General features: G+C 57.3%; 1 protein-coding gene across 3 annotated transcripts; it reads right to left on the bottom strand.

Annotated features, from left to right (window-relative positions):
- Positions 1–295: 295 nt before the first annotated feature.
- EPHB3 (EPH receptor B3) lies at positions 296–20400 on the bottom strand. 3 transcript variants are annotated; one of them, XM_057739153.1, is made up of 16 exons: positions 19775–20397; positions 11118–11182; positions 9217–9889; positions 6723–6878; positions 5589–5936; positions 5297–5421; positions 4977–5136; positions 4763–4871; positions 4333–4385; positions 3158–3280; positions 2801–3048; positions 2089–2304; positions 1828–1977; positions 1543–1736; positions 1284–1439; positions 296–1178 (listed from the first exon to the last, which is right to left on the bottom strand). In XM_057739153.1, the coding sequence occupies exons 1-16, from the start codon at positions 19887–19889 to the stop codon at positions 1070–1072; spliced, it is 3000 nt and encodes a 999-aa protein (XP_057595136.1). In that variant the 5' UTR covers positions 19890–20397; the 3' UTR covers positions 296–1069. The 3 variants fall into 3 exon arrangements, with proteins under 3 accessions (XP_057595136.1, XP_057595135.1, XP_057595137.1); XM_057739152.1 differs by having other exon boundaries at positions 635–1178; positions 1828–2304; positions 19775–20400; XM_057739154.1 differs by lacking the exons at positions 9217–9889; positions 11118–11182; positions 19775–20397 and adding an exon at positions 8879–9172 and having other exon boundaries at positions 635–1178; positions 1828–2304.
- Positions 20401–24259: the final 3859 nt, after the last annotated feature.

Here is a 24259-nt window from a genome sequence, read left to right as displayed (position 1 = left end):
TGGGTGTGAAAGGACTCTGTCTGTAAAACACCATCCAGACTCAAGTGTCTGCCCCGACAGTCCCCCCGGGGAAGGCCTGGGCCTTAGAGGGTAGCTCTGCAGTAGTTTGCTCTCTACTACTATTGCCCCGTTTCCAAGAAGTTACATGCAACAAAGCTGAAGCACAAAAGGGAAGTTGTGCTTGGAGAGTCCCAATGACTCCTGGGAATTCTGAAGGGCTGGTGCTGAGGGGATGTGAACTCGAGGGCATCAGGGAGTCCTGCCTTGGGAGGTGGAATGAGAAGCGGCAAGACAATCATCTTATTGCCTTTATTCCGCTGGCGGCCCAGCTGGCCTCACGGCAGGACACAGGGCCAAGCTTGACACACTCACTCATGCTCTCTGTGCAGGCCAGTGCATACATACACACACACACACACACACACACACACTCACGCGCTCACATCCAACCTCTGGCTCTGAGAGTCAGTCTCTGGGCGGCAAGGGGCTGCTCCTCAGCCTGCCCTGCCTGCCCTTTTATGACAGCACCAAGGGCGGGGGTGGGGCAGGGCCCTCAGCCCCCAGAACAAGTCCCTGTGCAAACTGGAGGTGCCAGCTGGCTTCGGGATGGGGGTGTCACATTTCCCCATTCCCGGAGTTCCCTCCTCCAGTTCCTGAGGGAGGGACTGCTCTCTGCCTACCCGGCGGGCCAGACCCCTGCCAGGGCTGGGCCCTATGGAACCCAGGTTTATTCCCCAGCTGACCATGCCAGGACCTCTGGCACTGAAGAACAGCCGCGTCTGAGGCGGTGGGGATCCCCCACTGGAGAGCAGGAAGGCCTGGGCCCCGAGGGGCTTGGGACGGGTCATCACTCCCTCTCCTAATCCATCTTCAATATGAAGAGGTTTGGGGCAGACTTCCTGGGGAGGGAGCACAGACCTGGAGGAGAAGTCCCAACTTGGGCCTTCCCCAAACTTCCATCTTCTGGGCCACAGCCTAAGGCCAGGCATCCAAAAGTCCAAAAGTCCAGCCGGCTGGTCAGAGTCCCTGCACAGTCCTTGGAGGGCACCCACCCGGTGGGAGTCGGATGTCAGACCTGCACAGGCAGCGTCTGGTTCATCTGCAGCCGCATGTCCTGGATACTGCTGAGGATCTTCTTCTGGTGGCCTGCCAAGGTGACCCCGATCCGGAGCAGGTCTCTGCAGACAGGCCAAGGGCAGGGTCAGTCCCTTCCCTCCTGCCCACCACTCTGGACCCAGCTCAGAGCCCCCAGCCCTGCCCCTCCGAATGTGAGGCACACTCACTCTGCCGTCATCTGGGCCACCAGGTCAAAGGATGCAAACCCTGCGCTGACAAAGCTCTCCTTGTACCGCCCCATCTTGATGGCATCCAGCCAGTCACCAACTGTCGTGAAGGTCGTGTAGTCAGGGACTGTGCGGTCCAGGAGGGGCTGTGACATGCTGTGGGAAGAAGAGAGGGATCTGATGAGTCCTGATGTCAGGGGAAACAGGGGTAGTGCTGCTGGCTCAGGAGCAGGGCGAGGGCAGAGGCGGAGGTACTGACCCAGACTGGGCGCTGGCAATGACCTTAAGGCTGGCGGCGTTGCGGATGAGCTTGTCCAGGGTGTTGACGATCTGGGAGAATTTGGGCCTGAGGTTCCGGTCCCGCACCCAGCAGTCCAGCATGAGCTGGTGCAGTGCCGTGGGGCAGTCCATAGGTGGGGGCAGCCGGTAATCCTGCTCCACGGCATTGATGACCTGAAGAGCAGAGAACCCTGCAGTGAGCCACCACCGCTCCGCTCCCCAGCCAGCTCCCACTGTCCCGGGCGCTCTGGCTGGCCCTACTCACATCCTGGTTGCTCATGTCCCAGTAGGGTCGCTCGCCGTAGCTCATGACCTCCCACATGACGATTCCATAGCTCCAGACGTCGCTAGCAGAGGTGAACTTCCGATACGCTATGGCCTCTGGGGCGGTCCAGCGGATGGGGATCTTCCCGCCCTGGTGGGGGGGGCACACGCCCTTCACCCTATGTCTCGGGGCGGGTCCCCGGCCCTGAGCCCCTGCCTGGTGGGCCCCGCTCCCAGCCTCCCTCCCAGCTGCTGCCTGTACCAGGGAGCTGGTGTAGGTAGGGTCAGAGGGGTCATCCTCCAGGAAGCGGGAGAGGCCGAAGTCTGAGACTTTGCAGACCAGGTTGCTGTTGACAAGGATGTTGCGGGCAGCCAGGTCGCGGTGCACGTAGTTCATCTCAGACAGGTACTTCATGCCGGCAGCAATGCCCCGCAACATGCCCACCAGCTGGATGACCGTGAACTGTCCGTCGTTGAGCTGGAGGGAATGAGCAGGCTCAGGGGGGCGCCCATCGCCTCCTGCCTGGCCCTGGGCCTGCCCAAGACCTTCCTGCCTGCCCACCTGCCCGCCCTCTCCAAGTCCTTCAAGACCATGCCTCACCTACCCCCCGACCACATCCACTGTGCCCTGGGAGGAAGGAAGCTCCCCTCCCGTGTGGCCGGCAACTGTATACATCAACCCAGTTAACCCCTGTGAGGACCCAAATAGCTCTTACCACTCTCATTTTACAACCAAGGCAGCTGAGACTCAGAGAGGTTACGTAAAGCCTAAGGTCACACAGGCAGTACGGGGGGAGCGTCAGGATGAGAACTCTGGTCTTTCTGGCTCTGAAGGCCCAGCTCTTTCCCCGCACCATGTAAATATTTGGACTTGAATAGGGTCTGTCTGACTTGTGGGAGGGGGTGGTTTGCCCAATCTAGCTCTCTGGGGGAGGGGGGCGGAGGACGGGGAGGGAACGGGGGCTGGCTCTTACCCGGAGGAAGGAGTCCAGGGCGCAGTTCTCCATGAACTCCGTGAGGATCATGACTGGTCGACTTTTGGTGACCACGCCCTCCAGCCGGATTATGTTGGGGTGGTCGAACTGACCCATGATGGAGGCCTCACTGAGGAAGTCCCGCCGCTGCCTCTCTGTGTAACCCACCTTCAGCGTCTTGATGGCCACAAACACCTCCCGGCGGCCAGGCTGTTTCAGCCGACCCCGGCACACTTCCCCAAACTCCCCTGCAGGGCACAGGGCACAGGTAGTAAGCTACGTCTGTACCCAACCGCCTGGGCCCTCGCCTGGGGGAACCTCCAGCCTCTCCTCCCCACTGTGCCCCAGGGGACTCACCAGCTCCAATCACCTCCTCGATCTTGACGCAGGACACGTCGATCTCCTTGGCAAACTCCCGCACAGCCTCGTTAGGGTCTTCATAGGTAAAAGGGTCGATATAAACCTTCATTCCAGGAGCAACTAAGGAAGAAAAGGTGGGCATGAGGGGGGCCAGATCCTTGGGCTGGGGACAGTGAGGGGACTCTGTGGCCCTGGAACACTGTGCCAGGCTCTCCCCCCTGACAGGAGCACATTCGCAACCTCCCGATAACTCTGCTCCCTATTCCTCGTGGATGAAGCCAGAACTCCCTCTCCCCACCCCACCACTGTCCCCTTGGTGAGAGCTCGTAACCATACAGGCTAGACATCTAGGATTCTTCCTTTTCTTTCTCCCTCATTTCTCATCATGTCAAAACCTCTTTCAGATCCGTCCCTCCCCTCATTCCCACCGCCCCTGACCTTGTCCAGGCCGTCAACACCCAGACTCCTGCAATAGCCTCCTAGCTAGGCTCTCTGCCTCTGGACGTTTCTCACCAATCTAGCCCGCATACCTGTCCTCCTACAACAACACTTTCATTGTATTGCTCCCCAGCTTGAGAGCCTTTCAGATTACCTATAGTGCAGTCAAGTCCAAACTCCTCTGCCTGCCTTTCACGACCCTCCGAAGGACTGGCCGCAACCACCCAGCCTGGCTTCCCAGCAGCTGTCAAACCAGACTTCTCTCTGCCCCCACAGTTGGGCACTCTCCCCAGCCCACCCACTACCTTCCAGAGGCTCCTCTCGCCAGGAATGAATGCTCTCCCTCACCTCTCTAAACCCTGCTTATCCCACCTGGCTCAGCTCAGCCCAAGGCTACCTCTTCCAGGAAGCCTTCCTCTTTTCTGAACTCTCACTGCCCTTTGTAACAGGAACACCCGGCTTAGAACTTAATTGTTCTCTCATTGTTTCCTGTGTGTGCGTATGTTGTCTTTCTCACAAGACTAACTACCCCTGAGGACAGGGGTCACATCTCACTTACCTCTGGGGCTAGCAGAGTGAGGTAGGGGCTCAGGAAATGGCACTTAATTGGAAGCAGGAGGGGGCAGCCAGGGGAGGAGGTAAAGGAATGAAATCCCAGGCAGGGAAAAGGGTGTCTCCAAGCCCTGCAGGGACCAAGGGAGCTTTGGGAGGTCGGGACAAGGAGGCAAACTCACTGTATTGCTGCAGCTTCTCTGTGTACTCCGAATCAGAGCTGTGCCGCTGCTTCCTAGAGGGAGGCAGGGTGGAGTGGAGGCGTGAGACAAGTCCGACAGCTCCCTCCGTTCAGGGGACCCCTGGGCTCACAGGAGGGGCAGAGTGCCCAGGGGACGGCCCGGTGCCTGGCCCCATGGTCAGTGGTTACAGCTGCCACTGGTCTCTGGGCAAGAGGCTCAGTGGACTTGGTCCCTGAGGGAATCTGCCAGTAGATTCAGGGGACAGGACGAGGACATGGGCATGGACTGGAGAGGGCCTTTCCAGCAAGGAGCGCCTGGACCAAGGAAGGCTGTGCTTCTAGGTTTGATGTGGGTGATGGTTCACCCATGTGGCGAGAGGGCTCCGGGACACTAAAGGGAAGCTCTAGTCAGCCCCGGGGCCTGGGAGTACCTGAGGCAGACGACAGCAATGACCACAATAGCCACCACGAAGACGAGCCCAGCCGTGGCCGAGCCCACGATGAGGGGGAGCTGCTCCTGGAGCTGCTGGGCACCGGAGCCTAGAGACGGGGAGGGACAGGTGAGTGGTGGGGTGGAAAGTGTGAGTGGCGAGGTGGAAAGTGTGGGTGCAGGCAGGGACAGCTGCATGGGGGGGGGGTGTGTACCTCTTTCACTGGTGGTCTCAAACTCAGCCGGGTGGCTGTACTGCCCATAACCAGCTACGGTGCGGGCGCGGACCTGGACCACGTAGCGGGCATCGGGCCGCAGCCCATCAAGTTGCACGGAGTTCTTCTGGCTGGTCACTGTGGAGGCGATGCCCTCGCTCTGCAACACCAGGAGGAAGGCTGTGTCTCAGTGGGTCCTGACGCCCATCAGCCCCTGCCCACGCCTCTCCGTACCCAAGGCTTTGCTCCCAAGGGCCCCTGACACTATCTGGGGTAATCTTCTTGTCCCAAGGCTTCCTCCTGCCCCCTGAGGCTCTGACCTTCTCAAAGTACTTCATCTCGTAGTCCAGGATGACTCCGTTGGGCCGCTCTGGAGGCGCCCAGGACAGGGTCAGGCTGCTCCCGGAGCTGCTGTGCAGGTGCAGCGTGGGCACTTCGGACGGGGCTAGGGGAAGAGCAGGGGGCTCACCACGGGCTCCTCAGGCCCTGGCACCTTCCCAAGGACCCCGTTCCCATGGAACCCCCAGGGGTCTGTTGGCAGGCCCCAGGGTAACCTCTGCTCTGTGTGGGCGAAGACAACCCAGGCCCTACCCTCCTGTGTGCCCTCCTCACCAGCCTGGTTGGTGGTGATGTTCACAGCCGCATAGCGAGGGGGCAGAGGGCTCTTGCCCGAGACACCGTTGACTGCCTGCACCTCAAAGGTGTAGCGCGTGTGGGCCAGCAGATGGCTGATGTGGACCCGGCGCTCTGTCAGGCCCAGCTGCCGAGGCACAAACTCCACGTTGTCATCGCAGCGTGAGCAGGTGGTGCCCCCGGCCCCAGGGCCCCCATGGCACTTCTTGCAGATGACATTGTATAGGAGGTCGTCCCGACCACCCAGGTCCCGGGGCTCACTCCACTCAAGGATCAGCGAGGTCTCATTCACGTTGGAGATCACACCCCGGGGGGGAGATGGCACCGCTGTGGGGAAGGTGGAAGGAGAGGGCGGTGAGCTAGGGCCCCAGGACCACCTTCTGCCCAGAGTTCCTGCACACTCCAAGCTGCCTCCTATCTCCTTGCCTTTACCTCTGCTTTAATAAGCAGAGTACCTTTCCTACACTTCTTCACTGGGCACACTCCTATTTGGTCTTTAAGGCTCAACTTGAGAGGTCACCTCCTCTTGGAAACCTTCCTTGATTCACTCTTTCCCTGTCCTCTGCACTCTCGTAACAATTCTTGGGCATCCCTCCAGCCCAGCACTTAGCACATTATGTGGTCATCATCTGTTTTCACATCTGTTTCTCCCACCAGGTTGCAAGCTCCTAGGACAGTGACCGTATCTTCTCCTCCACATCCCTGGTGCCTGGCAATGCCTGGCACCACAGGCCAGAGCAGGGAGAAAGCAGGACATCAGGCTGTCCCAGGGATGTGAGGCCCCCTCTCTGGTGAGAACTGGGCCAAGAGAAGAGCTGCTTTAGACAGAGGAAGGAGCCACGGACTAGAGGGTCCTAGCCAGTTTCTAGTACCCAGCTAGGAGCTAGCAGACGCTTATTAACTGTTGGTGAAAGGGCTAAGCCTTTCAGCTCACCTGGATTCTGGCTCAGCCCACCTACTTGTGCCACGCTGAACACAACATCTAACCCCCCTGAGCCTCAGTTTCCCCATCTGGAAAGTGGAGATATTCACAGAGACCATTTAGGTGCCCCCAGGCTGGCCCGCAGAGGGAAGGCCTAGAGTGGGAGGACCTGAGGACATGCATTCACTCACTGGTACAGGCACTGTCTGCAGAGTCGGAGTCTGCGCGGTAGAAGTTATTGTGGCAGGTGCAGATGCTGGAGGCTGGCGAGGTGGTGCGGCTGTTGGGTGGGCAGGGGAGGCAGGGCCCCTCTCCCTGCTTCGCCTTGTAGCTCCCAGGCGGACAGGCTGTGGGGGAGAAGAGGACGGACGTCTCACCTCCCTCGTCTGCAGACACCAACCCTCCGCACCTCTGTGGGAATCTGGCCCTCCTCAAGCACAGGTCTTGGCCCTTCCACCTCCCAGGCTGTGGGGGCCGTGCGGGTGTGGCGCAACTCCAGCTGCAGCTACAAAAGGCCCTTTTGCCCCTGGAAACCCCACGTCAGCGGATTCCTCCCTGCCCCTGTCCCCCCACCCCCAACCCTGGGGCCTCACGGACCAAGACGTCAGCTCCATCACCTGGACAGCCTGGACTTGTCGAGGCAGGGAAGAGAGGGAGGAGGAGGAAGAAGAGGAGGGGGATGGGAAAAGACCGCTAGCGGGCTGGCAGCACCCTGTACTCTCCCGGCAGCCCCCACCCCTCCCTGAAGCTCAAGGATAATTATTCCTGAAGATCCGCAAGAACACCCCTGAACAGCCAGGAGGTAGGGTCTCTGAGTTTCACAGCCAACCTCTCTCCCCACCCTTTCACAGCAGCTCCTTTCTGCCCTGGGGCAGGGGTAGGGGTTAAGAAGGGGTGAGAAAAGGAGAGAAAGAAAGCAGGCAGGAAGGCTGGGGTCACCTGGAGTTCAGAGGCCTCAAAGCATCCACAAGGGGAACCCCAGTCCCCAAAGGGAGCCCAGAGCTCCGTGCCTGAACAGCCCTTCAGATCCTCTATCTGGGCCCAGGCTCTGGAGATTCCCCATATCTGTGATGGCCATATCATTTACTATTCAGACTGGACTATTCTGAGAGTGAAAGAGGACACTGGTAAGAATCAGGCATGATGAGTGTAAACCAGGACTGCCCTGGCCACACGAAAGCATATGGTCACCCTGTCCATACGTGACCGCCTGCGGGGAGGTCACCTGGAGAGTGGGATGCCCAGAGTCGGGGCTATGCCCTTCTCTGGGGTTTAACCTCCCCTGACTAAGGTGATATTCCATCCAAGCTCTTTTGAGCCAGTGGGAGAGGGGGCAGGGGCCAGGCCAGCCTGGTTGCTATGGGAACCAGCATGCATTTCCGGCCAGGGACCTGCAGAGTGTTAGCCCTTCTTCAGGCTGTCAGGCTCATCACCCCCACCCCTTTCTCCACTTAGGAGGAGGAAGTCTGGGGGCAGGTTCCCATAGAGAAGTGGAGAGGGGCCGGGCAAGGCACTGTTCACCTTCCCACAACAGCACCCGACACTGGGCCCCACAGCCAGGTTGGGCCGCCAGCCGCCTTACACCGAGGGCTGTGCTAAGAGCCAGCTCCCACCCCTCGGAGCTTCAGGTTGCAAGCGCCAGGAGGGAGAACAGGGCAGAGAGGACAGAAGACAAGGCTCTCAGCCCCTTGGCCTGCACAGTACAGCACTGGATGAGGCTCTAGACCCAGCTCCCACATTCCCAGCTATGAGGCCTAGAGTGCAGAACCTCTCTGAGCCTCCTTATTGGCTAAACAGGAGAGGTGACTGGAATCTATCTTACAAGGTTGTGGTGAGGCTCAGATGAGAGAACGTCTCATGAACGGGTGTTATAGCTGGAAAATCTAGTACACTGTGAGGTCTTACGAGTCTTGGCAAGCCACCAGAAACAGGCCTCCTAACCTCCTCGCACATGAAACAAGGACAAAACAACCCCTGTCCCCCATGCACCCCAGGGCTCCTGAGGGTCACAGCGAACACTTATATGGTGCTGTGCTTCCCCACGTGCCAGGCACTGCTCCAAGGGCTCCCATGCACTGACTCCGTTAAGCCCCTCTATAACTCCATGAAGGAACCACCATTAAGGTCCCCATTTTGAACATGAGGAAGCCAGGGTTCCAAGAGTTAAATAACGGGCCCGAGGTCTCACAGGTGCTAAGTGGCAGAGTTAGGACTCAAGACTTCAGAGACTGGGCCCCTAACCTCTGCGCTGTAAGCATTGCCTCTCAAGATGCAGACGAGGACCCCCCCACCCCACCCCGCCAGGTAAAAGGGCCAAGCACGACAGGCGTGCAGCTCTGGGGCCCACCTAAGACTTCCAGAGTGAAACGTGAACTTGGGGCTGGACACGCGGGCATCTCTGAGACTCTCAGCATGTTCTCCAGGTGCCTCCTCATCAAGGAGTCTCCATGTCTTCCTTCCTCTCTCTTTAGTTTCATTTTCTCTCTTATCATCCAGGTGTCTCTCCACATTTTCTCTCATCTCCCTCCTTGCACCATGTTTTCTGCACCTGATACCCCTCTTCCCTTTCCTCCCTCTGCCCCAGACCTGAGGCCAGATCCCCCTGCCTGGCAGGTAGGAAACAGCACATAGGGGGCAGTGGGCAGCTGTGACCAGACCCTCCCTCCCTCCCCAGCCCCCACTCACGGCGGCACTGGGACTCCTTGGCAGCTGGCTCGTGGCCGGTGGCACAGGTGCAGGCACCCACAGGCACCATCCACTCCCCGTCACCGTTGCAGTAGAGCTTGAGGGGCACCGACACCTCCACGGCGTTGGCAATGCAGGTGCCGGGGGCAATGACCAGTGAGGTGGGCTCGGCCCCAGTGAGGGTCTCGGGGAAGAGCGCGAAGCCTGCGGTGGTGGACGCGCACTTCTTGTAGAAGGCACGCACGGAGATGAGCGACATGCAGGCGCCCTGGTCCTGGAAGGCCAAGTAGAAGCCGGCCTTGGAGAGCGGCCCGAAGCTGCGCACCTTGGTGTTGACACGGCCGGCATCGAGCCGCGAGAAGCTCTCATCGGGCGCGATGGTGTCCACCTTCACGTAGGGGTTCTCCATCCAGAAGGGGGAGGAGGCTGAGGCCACGTCACTGTCAGCCTCATAGTAGAAGAGGTTGAAGGTCTCCTTGCAGGAGCCAGGGATGTTGGGGATGCTGTTACAGTCACGCACAGTGAACTTGAGCTCCACGTAGACCCGCTGCACGTCCCGCCGCCAGATGAACCCCGTGCGAAGCCAGTTGTTCTGGCTTGACTCGCGCACGTTGCACACCTGGTACGTGCGGATGGGGTTCATAGCCTCGTCATAGCCGCTCACCTCTTCCCACTGTGCGAGTGAAACAGAGCGTGAGCACCAGCATTTGCCGGGTACGTATCACACGCCCAGATCTGCTATATTTACTTCACAGAGGTGCTTCTATGGTGTAGTGGGTGAGCACACAGACTATGTGGGTTCAAATCCCAGTTCTCTGCTTGCGGTGTGACTACAGGTAAGTCACGTAACTTCCCTGGGCCTCCACTTCCCCATTTGTAACATGGTAAGAATGAAGATGTATAAGGAATAAATGACTTTAAATAAATAAAGCACTTAGAATGGGGTACTTGATAAGTACTATGTGAGAATTAGCTATCCCATTTATTATTTTTATGCTTCAGTTTTATTATCTATAAAATGGGACTAATTGCAAGTAAATGAGTCTGTGAGGAATTAAATCAGTTTACTACATGTAATGGGCTTGCACCAATGCCTGATATAGATACAGCGAGCATTCAATAAACATCAGTTATCACTATTACCATCACATTTAACCTTCACAACTCCTTAAGAAGGTACTGGGTTGGCCAAAAGTTTCGTTTGGCTTTTTCCAGAACAGCTTATGAAAAAGCCGAACGAATCTTTTGGCCAACCCAATATATCTGTTGTCCCCACTCCAGAGAAGCAGAAGCCAAGACTCACAAAGGCAGGGACTTGTCCAAGGTCACAGAGTCAGGTCTGGTAACTAAGGGCCTGTAATGTCACCCAGAGCCAGTGTTCCAGAACTTAGTGTAGTTGTGAAGGCCATCTAGGGAGGTTAATTAGAACACTGTAGGGATGTCAGGACTACAGGAACGTAACAGTCAAGAAATGGAGACCCAGAAAGGTAAACTGTCTTGTTCAAGGTTACACAGCAAGTCCGAGATCTGGAACCAAGCTTTCCTTGTTCCCAAGCACCAAGGAAGGAGGGTGATGGTCAGGACAGACATGCAAAAGGCTGTCAAGCAGGAGAGGGGTGGAAGCAGGCTGAAGACAGGCTGAGGGGTGGGCAGAGGGAGAATGGGACAAAGATGGGGTGTATGTACGAGGGGGGACAGAGGCAGGCTGAAGAGTCAGAGATGAAAACAGTCACAGAGACGGACCATCAGGCAAAGGAGGAAGGTAACAGGTGAAGAGGATGGGGATGCTGCAGGAGGAGGAGCTGACGAGCAGGGTGCAGAGGCAGCCCTTCTCCAGCCCTGCTGAAGCGAGGGAGCTAACTGGCAACCAACACTCGGGAGAAATGGTGGGGAAGTCTTACCCCACTTTCTGGATGAGATGTCCATGCCAACTCAGACGTCACCCATTTTGTATCCATGAGGGTCTCTGCGGGAGCAACAAGAGAAAAAAGGTCGGGGCCAAGCTTAGGATGAAGAGAAAGAGGAGGTTTCCCAGGAAAGGTCAGGACGCCAGATACTGATTCCCACCAGGTACCCCCACCCCACCCCCAAGTTCCCAAAACCCTCAGCTCCCCGGGCTCAGAGAGGATCCTGCAGCCACCCCCAGAGCTGTTACAGCCCCAAAGCTGTCTTGTCAGGCCAGCTGGGAGTGGGTGTCAGCTGCTGACCCTAGGGCTGGGTTAATGAGGCAGGAGCCAGGGCCAGTTCACACACCTACAGGCTCTGCTAATCTCCACACAAAGGGGCTGGCAGGGCCTTTATGCTGGAACAAAGGGCCGTTTGCTTCAGACCCTGCTGCCCAGGCCTCCCCTGACTCCATTCCCAACACAGAGGCCCAGCTCCGCACATGCCCAGGGGAAGGAGAGAACAGCCACAGGCCAGAGCCCACTCCCACCCAGCCTCCCCCACGACCACCTCTGGTGGATAGGGCAGGAATGCTCTTTGAGGATGGGGTAAGGCCTACCAAGGCCCAGACCAGCTCCTCTAGAGCTAGTTCAGTTCTTCCTGCAATACTTGGATAAAAGTACTGTTGGTGTACTCCGTTTACAGATGAGAAAACTGATGCTCAGACATAGGGCCTAAGGTAAAACTGTTAGGACTTGAGGTGAGAAGTTGAAAGGTGGCTCAAATTCAGGTCTGTCTGACTCCACAACTAACCCCTTAACCCTAGCACTCTGACTACAATATGCCCCTCTGTAAAGGGGGGAGCAGAGAAAGTCTGAAAAGCTCTTGTGTGTACATTAAGTCCCAACCAAGCTGTCACCTCCTCCAGGAAGCCTTCCCTGAACCACCAAATCAGGGTTGGATACCTTCCTCTGTGCACCCAGGGCTAGGTACTTTGTCACAGCACCAATCAATCCGGTTCTGAGCTTCGGATTTTGTTTTGTTTTGTTTTCTATATGCTTCCTTTTGCTCGGCCACAGGAGGGGCCTATTAATGTTTCTGACATAAACTTACTCCCCTAGGAACCCGGATCTGGGTTCTGGCTTGAAAACTCTCCTCTCTGACAATGTGACCCCAACATTAGACCTAGGAGCAGGAAAGAAGCCCCAGTCCTTTCTCATAGCCTGGAAGACAGCCAGCGGTTCTCCCCTCAACCCCAAGCTGGAATGGGGCAGGGATGCCCCAGAGCATCTGGAGTCCTCTGCATCAACAGTGGGGCAGGCTGGAGGTGTCCAGGAAGGGAAAGATGCAAACCCCACAGGCTCCAGGTTGTGGCCGCTGCCAGTCTCCTGCAGTCCGGGTCTGAGTGGAGGATGGTGGGTGAGGCAGCTGTGGCCCCAGGCCCTCGAGTGAGGTAAAGCGGGCCGGGGGCAGCCATTCACTTGGGGGTGGGGTGGGGTGAGGCTGCCTCCTCGTCCTGCAGCAGCAGCTGGTCCCTGGAGGGCCTGGCTGCAGGGTGAGCCATCCCAGCTTCATCGTCGGTGGCCTGACAGGCCCCTCTGGCAGACAGACAGATAGACACAGACGTTCGGCAGGGGGATAGGGGAAGAGGGGATGGGCAGAAGCAGGGGCCCGAGACAGCCGGGGAGGGAGACCTGCGGGCGGAGCCGGCGGATGGTGGGCGGCACCGAACTGGAGGGATGTGCTGAGCCGGTTGGCTAGGACCAGACAGCCGGGATGGCCGGCGGCGGACTACAAAAGACAGCGAGATGGAAAGACAAGGAGGCCCAAGGAGACAGACACAGAGACAGAGACGCAGGTTGCCAAGTAGCCTCTTCCCCAGCCAGCAGCCCGAGCGTTGCCGGGCTGGGAGCCGGCGAGCCAAGCTCAGCCCCTCCCCCGAGCCAGTCCGCCTGCTGGTCTGCCCTCCGCCCGCCGCCCGCCGCCGCGCCGGCCAGGGCTCCCACCGCTGCTCCCTCGCGCTGCCTCCCTCCTCCCTCTCCCTCACTTCCTTCTGCTCAGCCTGTGCCAAACCCATCTGGAACTGTTTAAACCCAAATATTCAGCCCCCTCCCCCTCCAGCCAGATTCCTCCACAGTTTAAAACAAGCTCTGCGCTGGCTCTGAGAGGAGGCAGTGGAGGGAGGGGGGAGGGTGGGAGGGGGTAGGCTCTTCATTTCTGTTTAATTTCTGGGGAGCGAGAGAGGGAGGGGGCGGGGATCGGCCCTTGGCCATCGCTCAGCCTTGGCCATCGCTCAATCTCGGCACATTTTTCCCATTAATGAGGAGAGGACTTAGATTTCGAGTCATGTGTGCCTGAGGAAGGGCTCGGTCACCCTGGGGGGGAGGGGGCCTGCTCTCTGGGGGAGGGGAGGGGCCTGCTCCCTTCGGCAAGAGGGAGACCCTGAGGTGCCTGTGTCCCAGCCTCAGGAAGAACGTGAGGAGGGGGTCCCAGAATCCATCTGTCTGTGGTGTTGGAGGGGAAAGACCCACCCCAACAGAGCCCACCTTTTCTATGTGTGTGGCGTGTGTGTGTGTGTCTGTGTGTGTGTGTGTACGTACACACATGCTGGGGTAAAGGATGCATGTACAGGGGACAAGGACAAAAGAGGAATGAGGGAGCAATCTCCAAACTCCCCAGCTGCCAACTGCACCCCTCCCTCCTCTGTCCCACCACGTGGCTGCTGGAGGGAAACCAAAGAGCCGTGGCCACTCCCAGCTACGGGCCCTGTCTGGCAGGGAACCCCACCAACCCCCAAAACAAGCAGGGAAGTGGCTACCAGGCCTTTCTGGAACTTTCTGGGACTAGGACTTCAATGCTCAGAAGGAAAGCAGCACCCCTTTCAGGTTTCACAGGGCCACGGGGAACAGCCACGTGGCAGCAGCTGTGTGGCCCTCACCTGTGCGCACAGACTCACACATCACCCAGCCTCTCAGTGGCTGGGCTCGTTCCCGCCACCGGGGCCAAAGAGCGGCAGGTCACCCACGTGATGGACAAAAATACACAAAGCCACAGCCACCCACACACACGGCATCACACACGGCCAGTGTGTCTTTCACAGACACACGGATGCATATGGTACACACGGATCAGTCCTGTTGAGACATTCATATACAGTGAATCTTTCCTGCACGCAGATTTGGCTTGCCTTAGGCAAAGACTCACTCGCACAGCCTTCATGTGTGCAGATTTCCTCAGACATATGCAGACACGGGCATGTGCTTTCAACAGTGCATTCTCCCTATACACCCAACCACACACTATTGCCAACCACGAGTCACAGTCTTGAGTGTAGTCAAGTGCAAACACAAACACCAGTTTCCCTGTACAGACGCGGCGACATGCTCTTACACAGTCACACACAACTAGCATCAGCCGCACAGGCACAGATGCCCATTTGCACCAAAATGTTCCACAGGAGCAGGCAGACACAGCGTAAGTATCAATATATAGAGGTCGTGTAAAGCCTCAGGTGCATCCTCCAGGCACGTGACACATGACACACACCCCCACACCCCCACACAACACGCACACACACACTGCAAGCACATTCTTTCAAGGAGGCGAGTTTTCAAGGGGGGTGGAGGAAGAGCTGGGAGAGGGCAGTGTCTGCTAAGAAAGCAGAGGTGCTGGGGCAGGCTTGGCCAGAGGCTCAGGGAAGAAACAAGCCCCAGACCAGCTTCCTGTGGTCCTTACCCAGGAGATGCTGTCACAGCTCATGAGGCTGGGGGTGGGGCGGGGGCACAAAGATGATTCTGGGTGTGGCTGGGTGCAGGCTCCCCAGGTACCGCCCTTGCCCCAGCAGCAGGCCACTTCCCTGCCAGCACCACGGCACCATCCCCAGCACTGGGCCCTCACTGAGGGGCTGGCATGATGAGGGCGGTTAGCCTCAGGAGCTTCAGACAACGCTTCCACACATAAGCTCGGGGCCCAGGAGGAGGAGAACATCGTGGGCACCCAGCCTGTATCTGAGGGCCTCACTGGGCCACCCTGCTGCAGAGGCACCAGCTGGGAGCCTGCCACCCACCCTCGTGAAGGGCCAGGGTCACACAACTGTATGCAGCTGCCAGACCCCACAGCATCTCCAAGCCCCAAGTCACACAGAGCACCCCACCCTGGGAACAGGCATGCCAGTGAGACCCAGAGAATCAAAAGATTCTAGAGACAGGAGCAAGAAAACCACCAGCCCAAACTCCAGACCAAGGACACTGAGGTGGCGGGAAAGGTCATGCCCCTGGCGGGGCCCGCAGAGCGTGTGGGGGCAGGAGGACAGGGAGTAGGGTCTGGGCAAGAATGCCTGCAAAGAGAGGGAGAAAACTCTAGTCACCTCGGAACTGGTCCCCCTCTGCCGTCCGGGGTCCCTACCTCAGCCAACCAACCCGAGGGAACTGTCCCATCCTCTCCCATCCCGCCCCTCCCCTGCATGTCAGTGTGTGTACAGGCCTGTACCGACCTGCACACTCAAGGTGGTCAGCCTGAGGAGAAAGGGGTCTCAGGCAGAGCCTGCCATGGGACCTGGAGGGCCACCTCTCCGTCCCCCTGCCAAGGCCCCGAGGGAGTCTGGGATGCAGGGGAGGAGAGCATCTCAGAACAGAGAACACATTTTGTTTTTCATTCTTCCCCTCAGATCATGGGGATTTATAATTAAATAAACCTGAGAGGGAGGAGAAAGGAGGAAGAAGCACAGGGCAGGAGCCCAAATGCCTCAGTGCTCATCCACACCTCCACCCCAGTCGTGGCCCTGCCAGCCAGACAGAAGGACGGATGGACAGCTAGCCTTTGAGCCCTCCTCTGGGATCCTGGCCACAGCGGGTCTGACCGGGAGTCTGGGGGCAGAGAGGCAACAGGAGGCCCGGTGCCAGGGCCAGCCCTGGGGGCAGGGGGCCTCTCCCGCCCCATCAGGTGCCCAGCTGTACCCAGTCTCCCTCCCCCACCCCCAGCTGCCCAATCCCGACAAACCAGTTTGACTCAGCACAACAGGCAGGGCTACAATTTTCAAACTATGCAGGCCTGGTGATTCAGCCTCTTCATGCTGTTTAATTAGTGGAAGGCCGGTGGCGGAGGCCTTGCCCACGGCAGCTTGGGGTTTGCTCCCTGCCGCTGAGGCCACAGTGGTGGTGGTGGCAGCAGCTCTGGTTAAAGGGAAGACAGTGACGGGCAAACTGGTTCCCCCAAATACCTGCCGCTGTCCCCCATCGCAGCTCTCAGGTGCCAGCTCAAGACAGACAGGCGGGGCGGGGTGGGGGTGGGGGACGCCAGAGGCCACTCGAACAAGTAAGGAAACCCCAGAAACCCCAGCCCGTTGTCCCCTCTCAGCTGCCACCTACTCAGTGGTCACTGCTGCTGCCTCTGAGAAAGAGATGGGTACGCACTGCCTCTCTCCCCCTGGGCCTGCTTCCACTGCAGCAGTAAGTCAGCTACAGGGCTCGGCTGGGAGAAGGCTGTCCAGCCCCCATCTCTTACATCTTTTCTCAAAAGGGTCTCTTCTCAGCAGGGACATCCCCATCCTATCTGAGGTATAAGGACCCCATGGTCCAGACATTCTTCCTCATCCCACACCCCATTCCTGGTCTGCTCACCTACTGGACCCCACTCCCTGGTTCATGGTCCTGACGGGGAGAATGATCTTGGCTTGGGGACTGGGGAACATGACTCAAAAGGAGAGTGAGCAACAAGGTGGCCTTGTTTCGCTGTGACTGAGGGTAAATTTGAGGGCAATTTGTGTGTGTGTTGGGAGGGGAATCAATCATAGGGCAAGGAGAGAGGTGTTTCTTCAACCAAGGAGGACTTGGTGAACCCCAAGTATGTAGGGAGGAAGAGTAACCAGGTGCTAGACAGCATCTAATCAATGAGACCACGAAGGACAGCACCCACAGCTTGAGGACCCTGGGCCTAAATATAATGACCCCAGAGGCTGAGAGCCTAAAGGCTCCCCAAGGCCAAGGGCAAACCAAATCCTGGGAAAACCAAAGGGAAGCGTGGAGCAAGGGGGTGAGATCCTCCACCCATAAAGCTTGAGGGGCTGAAGAGATCTTCAGTGCTGGGTGTCCCACCTAGCCCTGCCCTCTGGCCACAGCCCAGGACCCCCAAGTCCACCCATCCCATCATTCGAGCTCCAGAATAGGGATGGGGTACAGGCAGGAGTCAAGGACAGCTGTCTCCTGACCCAGCTCTCGTCCTATCCCATCCTTTCCCTCCCAAAGCTGGAGAAAGATGGGAGCGGGGGGGGGGGGGGGGGGGGGCAGACAACAGCTTCCTCCACAGACCAACTTTTCCTCCCCCATCATTGCTTCCTCTAAGCTCCCTCCAGCAGGGCGAGGGTACACACCAGTTTCACTTTCTGGTGCTCCCCAAGGAGCAGACCCTAGGGTAATAATAACAACAGTTAATCCTTGAATAACAATGGCTATGTGCTAAGCACTTGACACACATGAAGGATTCAATCTCCATAACACTCCGAGGAGGTGGGTTCCACTACTATCTCATCCCACAGTGAGGAAGAGCAGGAGGGTGGTTAGGTGGACCACTGGGCTGGGGTCAGCACCTTGAGGTGCTTCTTCATCTGTTTTCTTCCTTTCATTCTCACACTAACTGAAGACCTAAGTTCTGATATATGGAAACAGTGAAGGAACGCGTGAAAACCCCATTTGGGAGGTACTGCTACCTTCCTAGAGGCACTCCACACTGGCCTGGCCTCCCAGCTGCCACCCACCCAGCCAGGGAATAGCCCCAGATCCCACTTCACAGCCTGAGGGAGGAGGGGACAGAGCAGGGGCAATGGCTCCACTGTCCTCTCCTTCCTGGGTTGCTACAGCTCAACAGGCCTTTGCCTCCTGGTCAGCACCTCAGGTCCGGGGCCTGGAGGCCTGGATGCCAGCTCCCTGCTAGGGACTGCCAGCTAGCGTCTCGAGGGAACAGCAGATTGTGAGGGGTGAAAGGGAGGAAGAAAGGAAGGGAAAGAGGAAGAAGGGAGAGAGGGAGGAAGGAAGGGGTGAGCCTTTTCAGGTAACCCTTGCTCACCTGCCCCCCCCCCCCCCCGCCCCCGCCTCCACTCTCAGCATCAACACCCCACAAGGGCTCTGGGGCCTGGCACACACAGTCCTGTAAGTGCGGGTGCCTGTGTCACCTCTCCTGGGCTAAGAAGCAGACCTGGGAACTCCAACCGGCTCCCTGGCTCACACCCTTGAGGCAGTCAACAACAAAGCCCCACACCAGTTTCTCACGCCTGTGATCCTATCATACACATGTGGGTGAGTGTGCGCAAGTGTGGGCGCGACCTCGGTGTGTCTGTCTGGATTTGCATGTGTCCACCCGTGTGAATCAGTCTGTCAGCACCAGTGGGCTCAGAGATAAAAGCCCATGGGGGTTCAGAAGAATGTTTTTTCTCCCCTGAAGAAAATGAGAAAATACCAGAAGGTGCTCTTCTCTCGGAACTCTGTTCTTTTTCCTTCCAACCTTTAAGTTTACTGATTGTGAACACGTGAACAGGCCAAATCACACAGAATTCATGTTTTTGCTCTTAAACTAAGCAAGTGACTAGATTGGTTTAAAGATACTAAATATAAGTACTGCCTATAATCCCAATTTCCCCCAGATTTCTGTAGTGTTCTTCCCTCCACATAAGGAAGGTTTTTCTTCCCTCATTTAATGGCTCCAAAAATTTGGGAAACTGTGTGTGTGCGTGTGTGCATGTGTCTGTCTGTCTGTGTGTGTGTCTGTGTGTGTGTCTGTGTCTGACTGTCTATTGTTTAATCGGTGTCAGTGCCTCTGTCCCCTCAGGCTTGTGTCAAGTAGATGTGTGTGAGCTCTCCCACCGGGGCCAAGAACACTTGGGCTGTTCATCCAAGCACAGTCGTTTGGAAGTTGGAGCAGCCCCACGGCCGCGGTCTGGGCAGGTCTCACTGAGCCCACGAAGCCCAGCCTCTTCCCATGGGTAAGGCACCGGCTTCGGCACTACCTGGGACAAACCCCACAACCTCAGGGGTTCGGTGGAGACCCCAGCACTCGGGCTGTCCTGCTAGAAGGCAGAGGGGTAGCCGCAGAGCAGTGTGAGACGCCGGTGCACGCAACACCTGGTGGGTAGTTGGCGCTCGGTAAACCGTAAACAATAACAGGCCCCCGCCTCTCCGTCCCCGCAGCCATCCCCTGACAAAGCGGGGTGCACGCGCTCGTACCCTCACAGTCGACTCCAAGGGGTGCATAACCAACGCCGCCCCTCCACCTGGGGAGCCCCGCTTCGCCCCCACCCGCCACAGCCGCGCATCAGCCTCAGAGCCCCCGCCTTGCCTGGTGGGTCTCCCACACTTGCTTGCCTCCAGGAGGTGCCGAGGGCCCCGCTGCTCTACCCTGAGGGCGGGGTGCCCCCACAGAAGCTCGCGGCCGGGCCAGCACTTTCGGGGACGAGCTGCCCGCGATCCCGCAACCCGCGGACAGCCGGCCGCAGAGTGGCTGGAGCCTCCGCGGCGGCGCCGAGGACGGCCTCCCCACCCCATCCTCCGGCCCCTGGAAAGGGCGCGGATGACCGAGCCTCCTCCGAAGTGCGCCCGGCCCGCGTCGGACCAGCACCCTCCCGGGCCCACGCTCTGGCGACCCCGGACGCCTTAACCCTTGGACGCGCCCCCCCGACGCCGCTCACCTTCCAGCGCCCGGCAGCCGGAGGGCAGCAGCAGGGGCAGCAGCAGCAGCGGACGGAGCAGCGGCAGGAGCCCCGGCAGCGGCGGCGGCGGCGGCGGCGGGCGGGCTCGGGCCATGGCCGGGGCGGGCTCCGGGAGCCGAGCCGAGCCGCGCCGGGCCGCGCCGGCGGGGCTGCGGGCACCCGCGGGAGGGTCCACTCGGCGGGCTCGGAAGAAGGCTCACGCACGGTCCCAGGAGCTCCAGGCAAGGAGAGGGTGCAATCCAGGCAGGCGACTCCGGGACCGAGGCGGCGCCCTGAGCTGGGCGATGCTGAGGGATGCGGGCAGGTCGGTCCCGGGGGAATCTGGACGGGCCGGTCCTGGTGGGTCCCGGGCACTTGGAGAGCTCGGAGCCAGGGGACTCGGGGAGGCGAGCCGGGGCCGGAGGGCGCAGGTGGTGGCAGTTCGGTGTGCACAGTAATCCAGCGGTCTGCTGCGGGTCGGACTCGGATGCGGGACTCCGGGTGCGCGCGCCGTCCGGGGTCCGAAGCGGGTTCTTGCGGCGCAGCTCACGTACTCACTTGTGCCGTCCCCAGCGCTGGCGCGGCCGCTCTGGACGAGGGGGGCGGGGCAGGCCGCCTGCCTGTCATCGCTGAGGCTCCGCCCCTGGCCGCCCGCCGCCCACTCACAGACCTCCAGGCGCGTTCCTTGGGCCTCGAGAGCACTCTGCCGGCGCTCACGCACGCCCACCCTCAGGTTCTCTCGGGCCTGGGGTGGGCGGGGCCAAGGAAAAGATGAATTAGATTGGGCGGAGCGATTCTGTCCATCAGAGGGAGAAACCCGCCTCCTGTCGCCCACTGGCGATTAGTAACAGAACCTGAGTCCGACGAGCTGCCGTCCACATACGACGAGCCCGGGGCGCCCCCGTGTGGTCTGTACGTGCCCGGGGCCGCCCCCACGTGGCTGTCTTCCCAGGCACGTCCAGACCCTAACTAAACTGGCTTAGGCACTGCCAGGTGGGCGTCCTCCGCGACACATCCTGCGACGAGGGCCTTCTCGCTTGTTTATGTATCCATTCATTCATTCAGCTGTGTATTTCATCATTCTTTGAGCCAAAGACTCTAGTGACTTCTGGCGATACAGCAATGGATAAAACAGAGGTTTGTGTTCTCTTGGAGCAGGTTTAGCTGTGGAGGCAGGCATGAAGTCATCACAGCAGAGTGTAACAGTTATGATTATGGAGAAGGACACAGTCGCTGGAGCACATGTGAGAGGGGCGGCTATGTCTGGCCCTGAGGAAATGACATTCAAGCTGAAATATGAAAGATGAGTAGTAGGTGAAGGATGTGTGTTTGGGGTGGGGGGGAGGTGCAGTTTCAGGCAGAGCAAATACACTTTGTGTGAACTCCCAGGGGCAAGAGAAACTGATATATATTGGAGGAAGCTGAAAGAAGTTCAGAGTATCTTAAATGTAGAGTTGGAGGCTGAGGGGGGCAAAAAGGAAGCTTGGAAATAGGTGTGGCGACAAGAATTTTTTTAGATTTATAAGGTCTTCCTGGGGGTGGGGGGAGAGAGATAAATTGGAAGATTGGGATCGACATATACACACTGCCATATGGAAAATAGATAATAAGGACCTACTGTATTGCACAGGGAACTCAGTACTCTGTAATGACCCATATGGGGAAAGAATCTTAAAAAGAGTGGCTATATGTATATGTATAACAGATTCATTGTGCTGTACAGCAGAAACTAACACAACATTGTAGATCAACTATACTCCAATGAAAACCAAAAAAAAAAAATAAGGCATCCCTAAGAGCTAGGGTTTGAAGCAGAGGCATTACTTTATCAGATTAATGTGCCTTCTCTGGGAAGAATGGGAGGAGGCAAGGGTGGAAAGAGGGGGATCAGAGAGGAAGCTGTGCAGTGATCAGGCAGAGGAAGTTGGTGACTTGGACTAGGGTAGTGGCTGTGGGGATGGAGAGAAGTGGGCAGGTCTGAGATATTTTAGGAGGTAGAGTTCACTGGATTTGTGATTGGGTAGGTGAGAGGTATGGGGTAGATGCAGACATCAAGAAGAACCCCCAGGTTTCTGGATTGGGCAAATGGACTTCTACTCCACTTGCTCAACAAACATTTGCAAACTGCAAAAAACACTCTGAAAAAAAACAGTCTTGTTTATTGAGAAGTAGGTGCTATTATAGCCTCATTTTGCAAACAAAACTGACATCTCAGAAAGGCTTAGTGACTTGCCGCAAGTCACAGTGCTCGAAAGTGGCAAGGTGGGATTTGAATCAAGGATTGTATAGCTTTTTTATAATATTGTACGTCAGGTATTTTTCAGTAAAAAAGGAAAGATTAGTGTGATGACGGTAAAATCGATTGCAGAAGGAAAGACTGGAAATTACGTTAATTCCTATTTACAATTAGCACGTTTATGGTCTACAGTTTTGTACTTTGTTATTGTAAAGTCATCCCATGTGTTTTCACAAGTCCTAATAAAATAGTCTTTGAAAGAAAAAAAAAAGGATTGTATAGCCTTTAGGCTTACTCATTCTACTTCATCAGAGACCTAAGGATCACCTAGGTGCTTGTTATAAACTCAGAATTCTGAGCCATCCATCCACCTTAGATGTTGGGGTAGGGGGCCCAGGATTCTGCATTTCAATCAAGCATTCCAGGTGATTCTGATGCACACTAAAGTCTGAGAGTCACTCTCGCCATGCAGCTTCTCACTGTCCTAATTGGAGAAACAGCCCTCCATGGTCCCCTAAGATGTTGGGGGACAGAGAATGAGAGATCAGATTCTAGGTGGCCTCAGAAGCGAGATGGTTACACTTAATACTCTGACCATAAAGTACCCTAGATCCAGTCCTAAAATCTCCATTAGTGTAAATGAGGTCATGGATCCAATGCTCAAGGACATTGCTCTAGAGAGGTCAATCCTCCTGGCCAGAGGTATGTGTGGGTACATGCGGCTGGGGTGGGGGGTAGGGGGAGGAGGGTACCATGAGATGCCCAGATTCCACCCCACCCCCCAGGCACTTCTGGCTTTGATCAGCTGTCAAGCCCTAGAGACTCCCAGCAACATCATTCAAGGTTCTAGACGACAGAAGGGATCTTGGAGATCATCTTGTGCAATTCTCCCATTGTAGAGCTGGAACACCTGAGGCCCAGAGATCGGACAGCTTGCCCTAGAGTCCCTTCTGCCCTGGGGTGCTGGTTGCAGTAGCACAGGGTAATATTTCGGCAGGTGGCCTGGCAGCAACACCTCCCAGCTGAAGCCCTGCGCATTGTAAAGCGGACGTGTGAGGCCGGCACTCTTGTTTGCTCAGCATCTGTGCCAGGGTAGGCCTCGCCCTGGACAAACACAGCCTGCCTGGCGGCGGGCACTAGGCTCCTTTGTTCTTGGGCCTGATAGCAGAGGCACTAGGGCCAGCAGGTAATGGAGGGCCCGTCCTCACCGGATGTTGGCAGCGTGGTTCCCACGGGAATGGTTTCTGATCAAGAGGCCAACCGGCTGGAGGGCACCTGAGTAGTGGCTACAGCAGCCTGGGGCAGGAAGGTGACCACCTGGCAACAGAACAGACATGAGAGGAGGGCAGGTGGAGGAACAGGAACTGAAAGCCAGGCCAGATAAGGAGAGCTGGGACACCTCCGTCTCTCAAGGGCCAGGTGGGCAGAAGGTCCTAACCCTCTTATCTTTCCAGGCTGATGAGGTACCAAGGAACCCAGGAAGCAGGCTCCAACCTTTGATTTGTAATGAAGGAAAAACATCAAGACTGAGGTCAAGATGCCTCTCTCTGTACCCATCACTCTTTGCCCATTTGTTTCCAGGAGGAAGCTGAATGTAGAAGCGAGACCTTTGGCTTTGGCATCAGAGGGACCTAAGTCCAAATCCTAGCTCAGTCATTTACCAGCTGGGGGATGTACGATAAGAAGCTGAACCTTTCTGAGTCAAGTATCCACAGGAATGAAGGTGGGACAATAATCATACCTCCCTTGCAGGGCTATTATGATGCTCTGGCCTGCAGGTGCCTAATCAATGCAGGTGCCTTGTAACAATTAACACTCAGGCCCCAGACCAATCTTGAAACATGATCAGTTTGGGGATAATTAGAAGAATGTGTGTGAATTGAATTGCGCCTTAATACTCTTGTGGCTGAGACCAACTCCAGATTCTCTTTTAAAAAAATAATAAATATGTGTCCCTCGGTTTGTGGTCGGGGGATATGGGCGAGAAAGACAAAAGTGGGAGAAGAGGGCTTTGGGGCAGTAAGTGATGGAGGGATGAGTGCTTTTGGGGCTTCAGTTAAGAACTAGGGTGGAGGCAGGGAGGCCAGCGAGGAGGGTACAGGCAAGAAGTGATGGTGACAGGGCCAGGGTTGTAGCACAGTAGTCTGAGCAATGGAATGGGTGGTCATTCATGGGAAGACATGTTAAAACTTGGGGAGGGGCAATTTGGTTGGGGGGGAGGAGAAATAGGGACTGAGGGTGTCACTTCG

The sequence above is a fragment of the Hippopotamus amphibius genome, chromosome 6, assembly GCF_030028045.1.
Source record: "Hippopotamus amphibius kiboko isolate mHipAmp2 chromosome 6, mHipAmp2.hap2, whole genome shotgun sequence".
NCBI lineage: Eukaryota > Metazoa > Chordata > Mammalia > Artiodactyla > Hippopotamidae > Hippopotamus > Hippopotamus amphibius.
Note: the sequence above shows the minus strand (reverse complement) of the source record. Positions and strands in the feature narration are given on the sequence as shown.

What these genes read in the sequence shown, in the direction of transcription:
- EPHB3 (XM_057739152.1), bottom strand. Translation starts at nt 19,889, where the DNA reads ATGGCCCGAGCCCGCCCGCCGCCGCCGCCGCCGCCGCTGCCGGGGCTC. An exon ending in CATCTCATCCAGAAAGTGGG is followed by an intron (nt 9,890 to 11,117) that starts GTAAGACTTCCC and finishes TCACTCGCACAG; the next exon opens with TGGGAAGAGGTGAGCGGCTA. An exon ending in ATTGCCAGCGCCCAGTCTGG is followed by an intron (nt 1,440 to 1,542) that starts GTCAGTACCTCC and finishes TTCTTCCCACAG; the next exon opens with CATGTCACAGCCCCTCCTGG.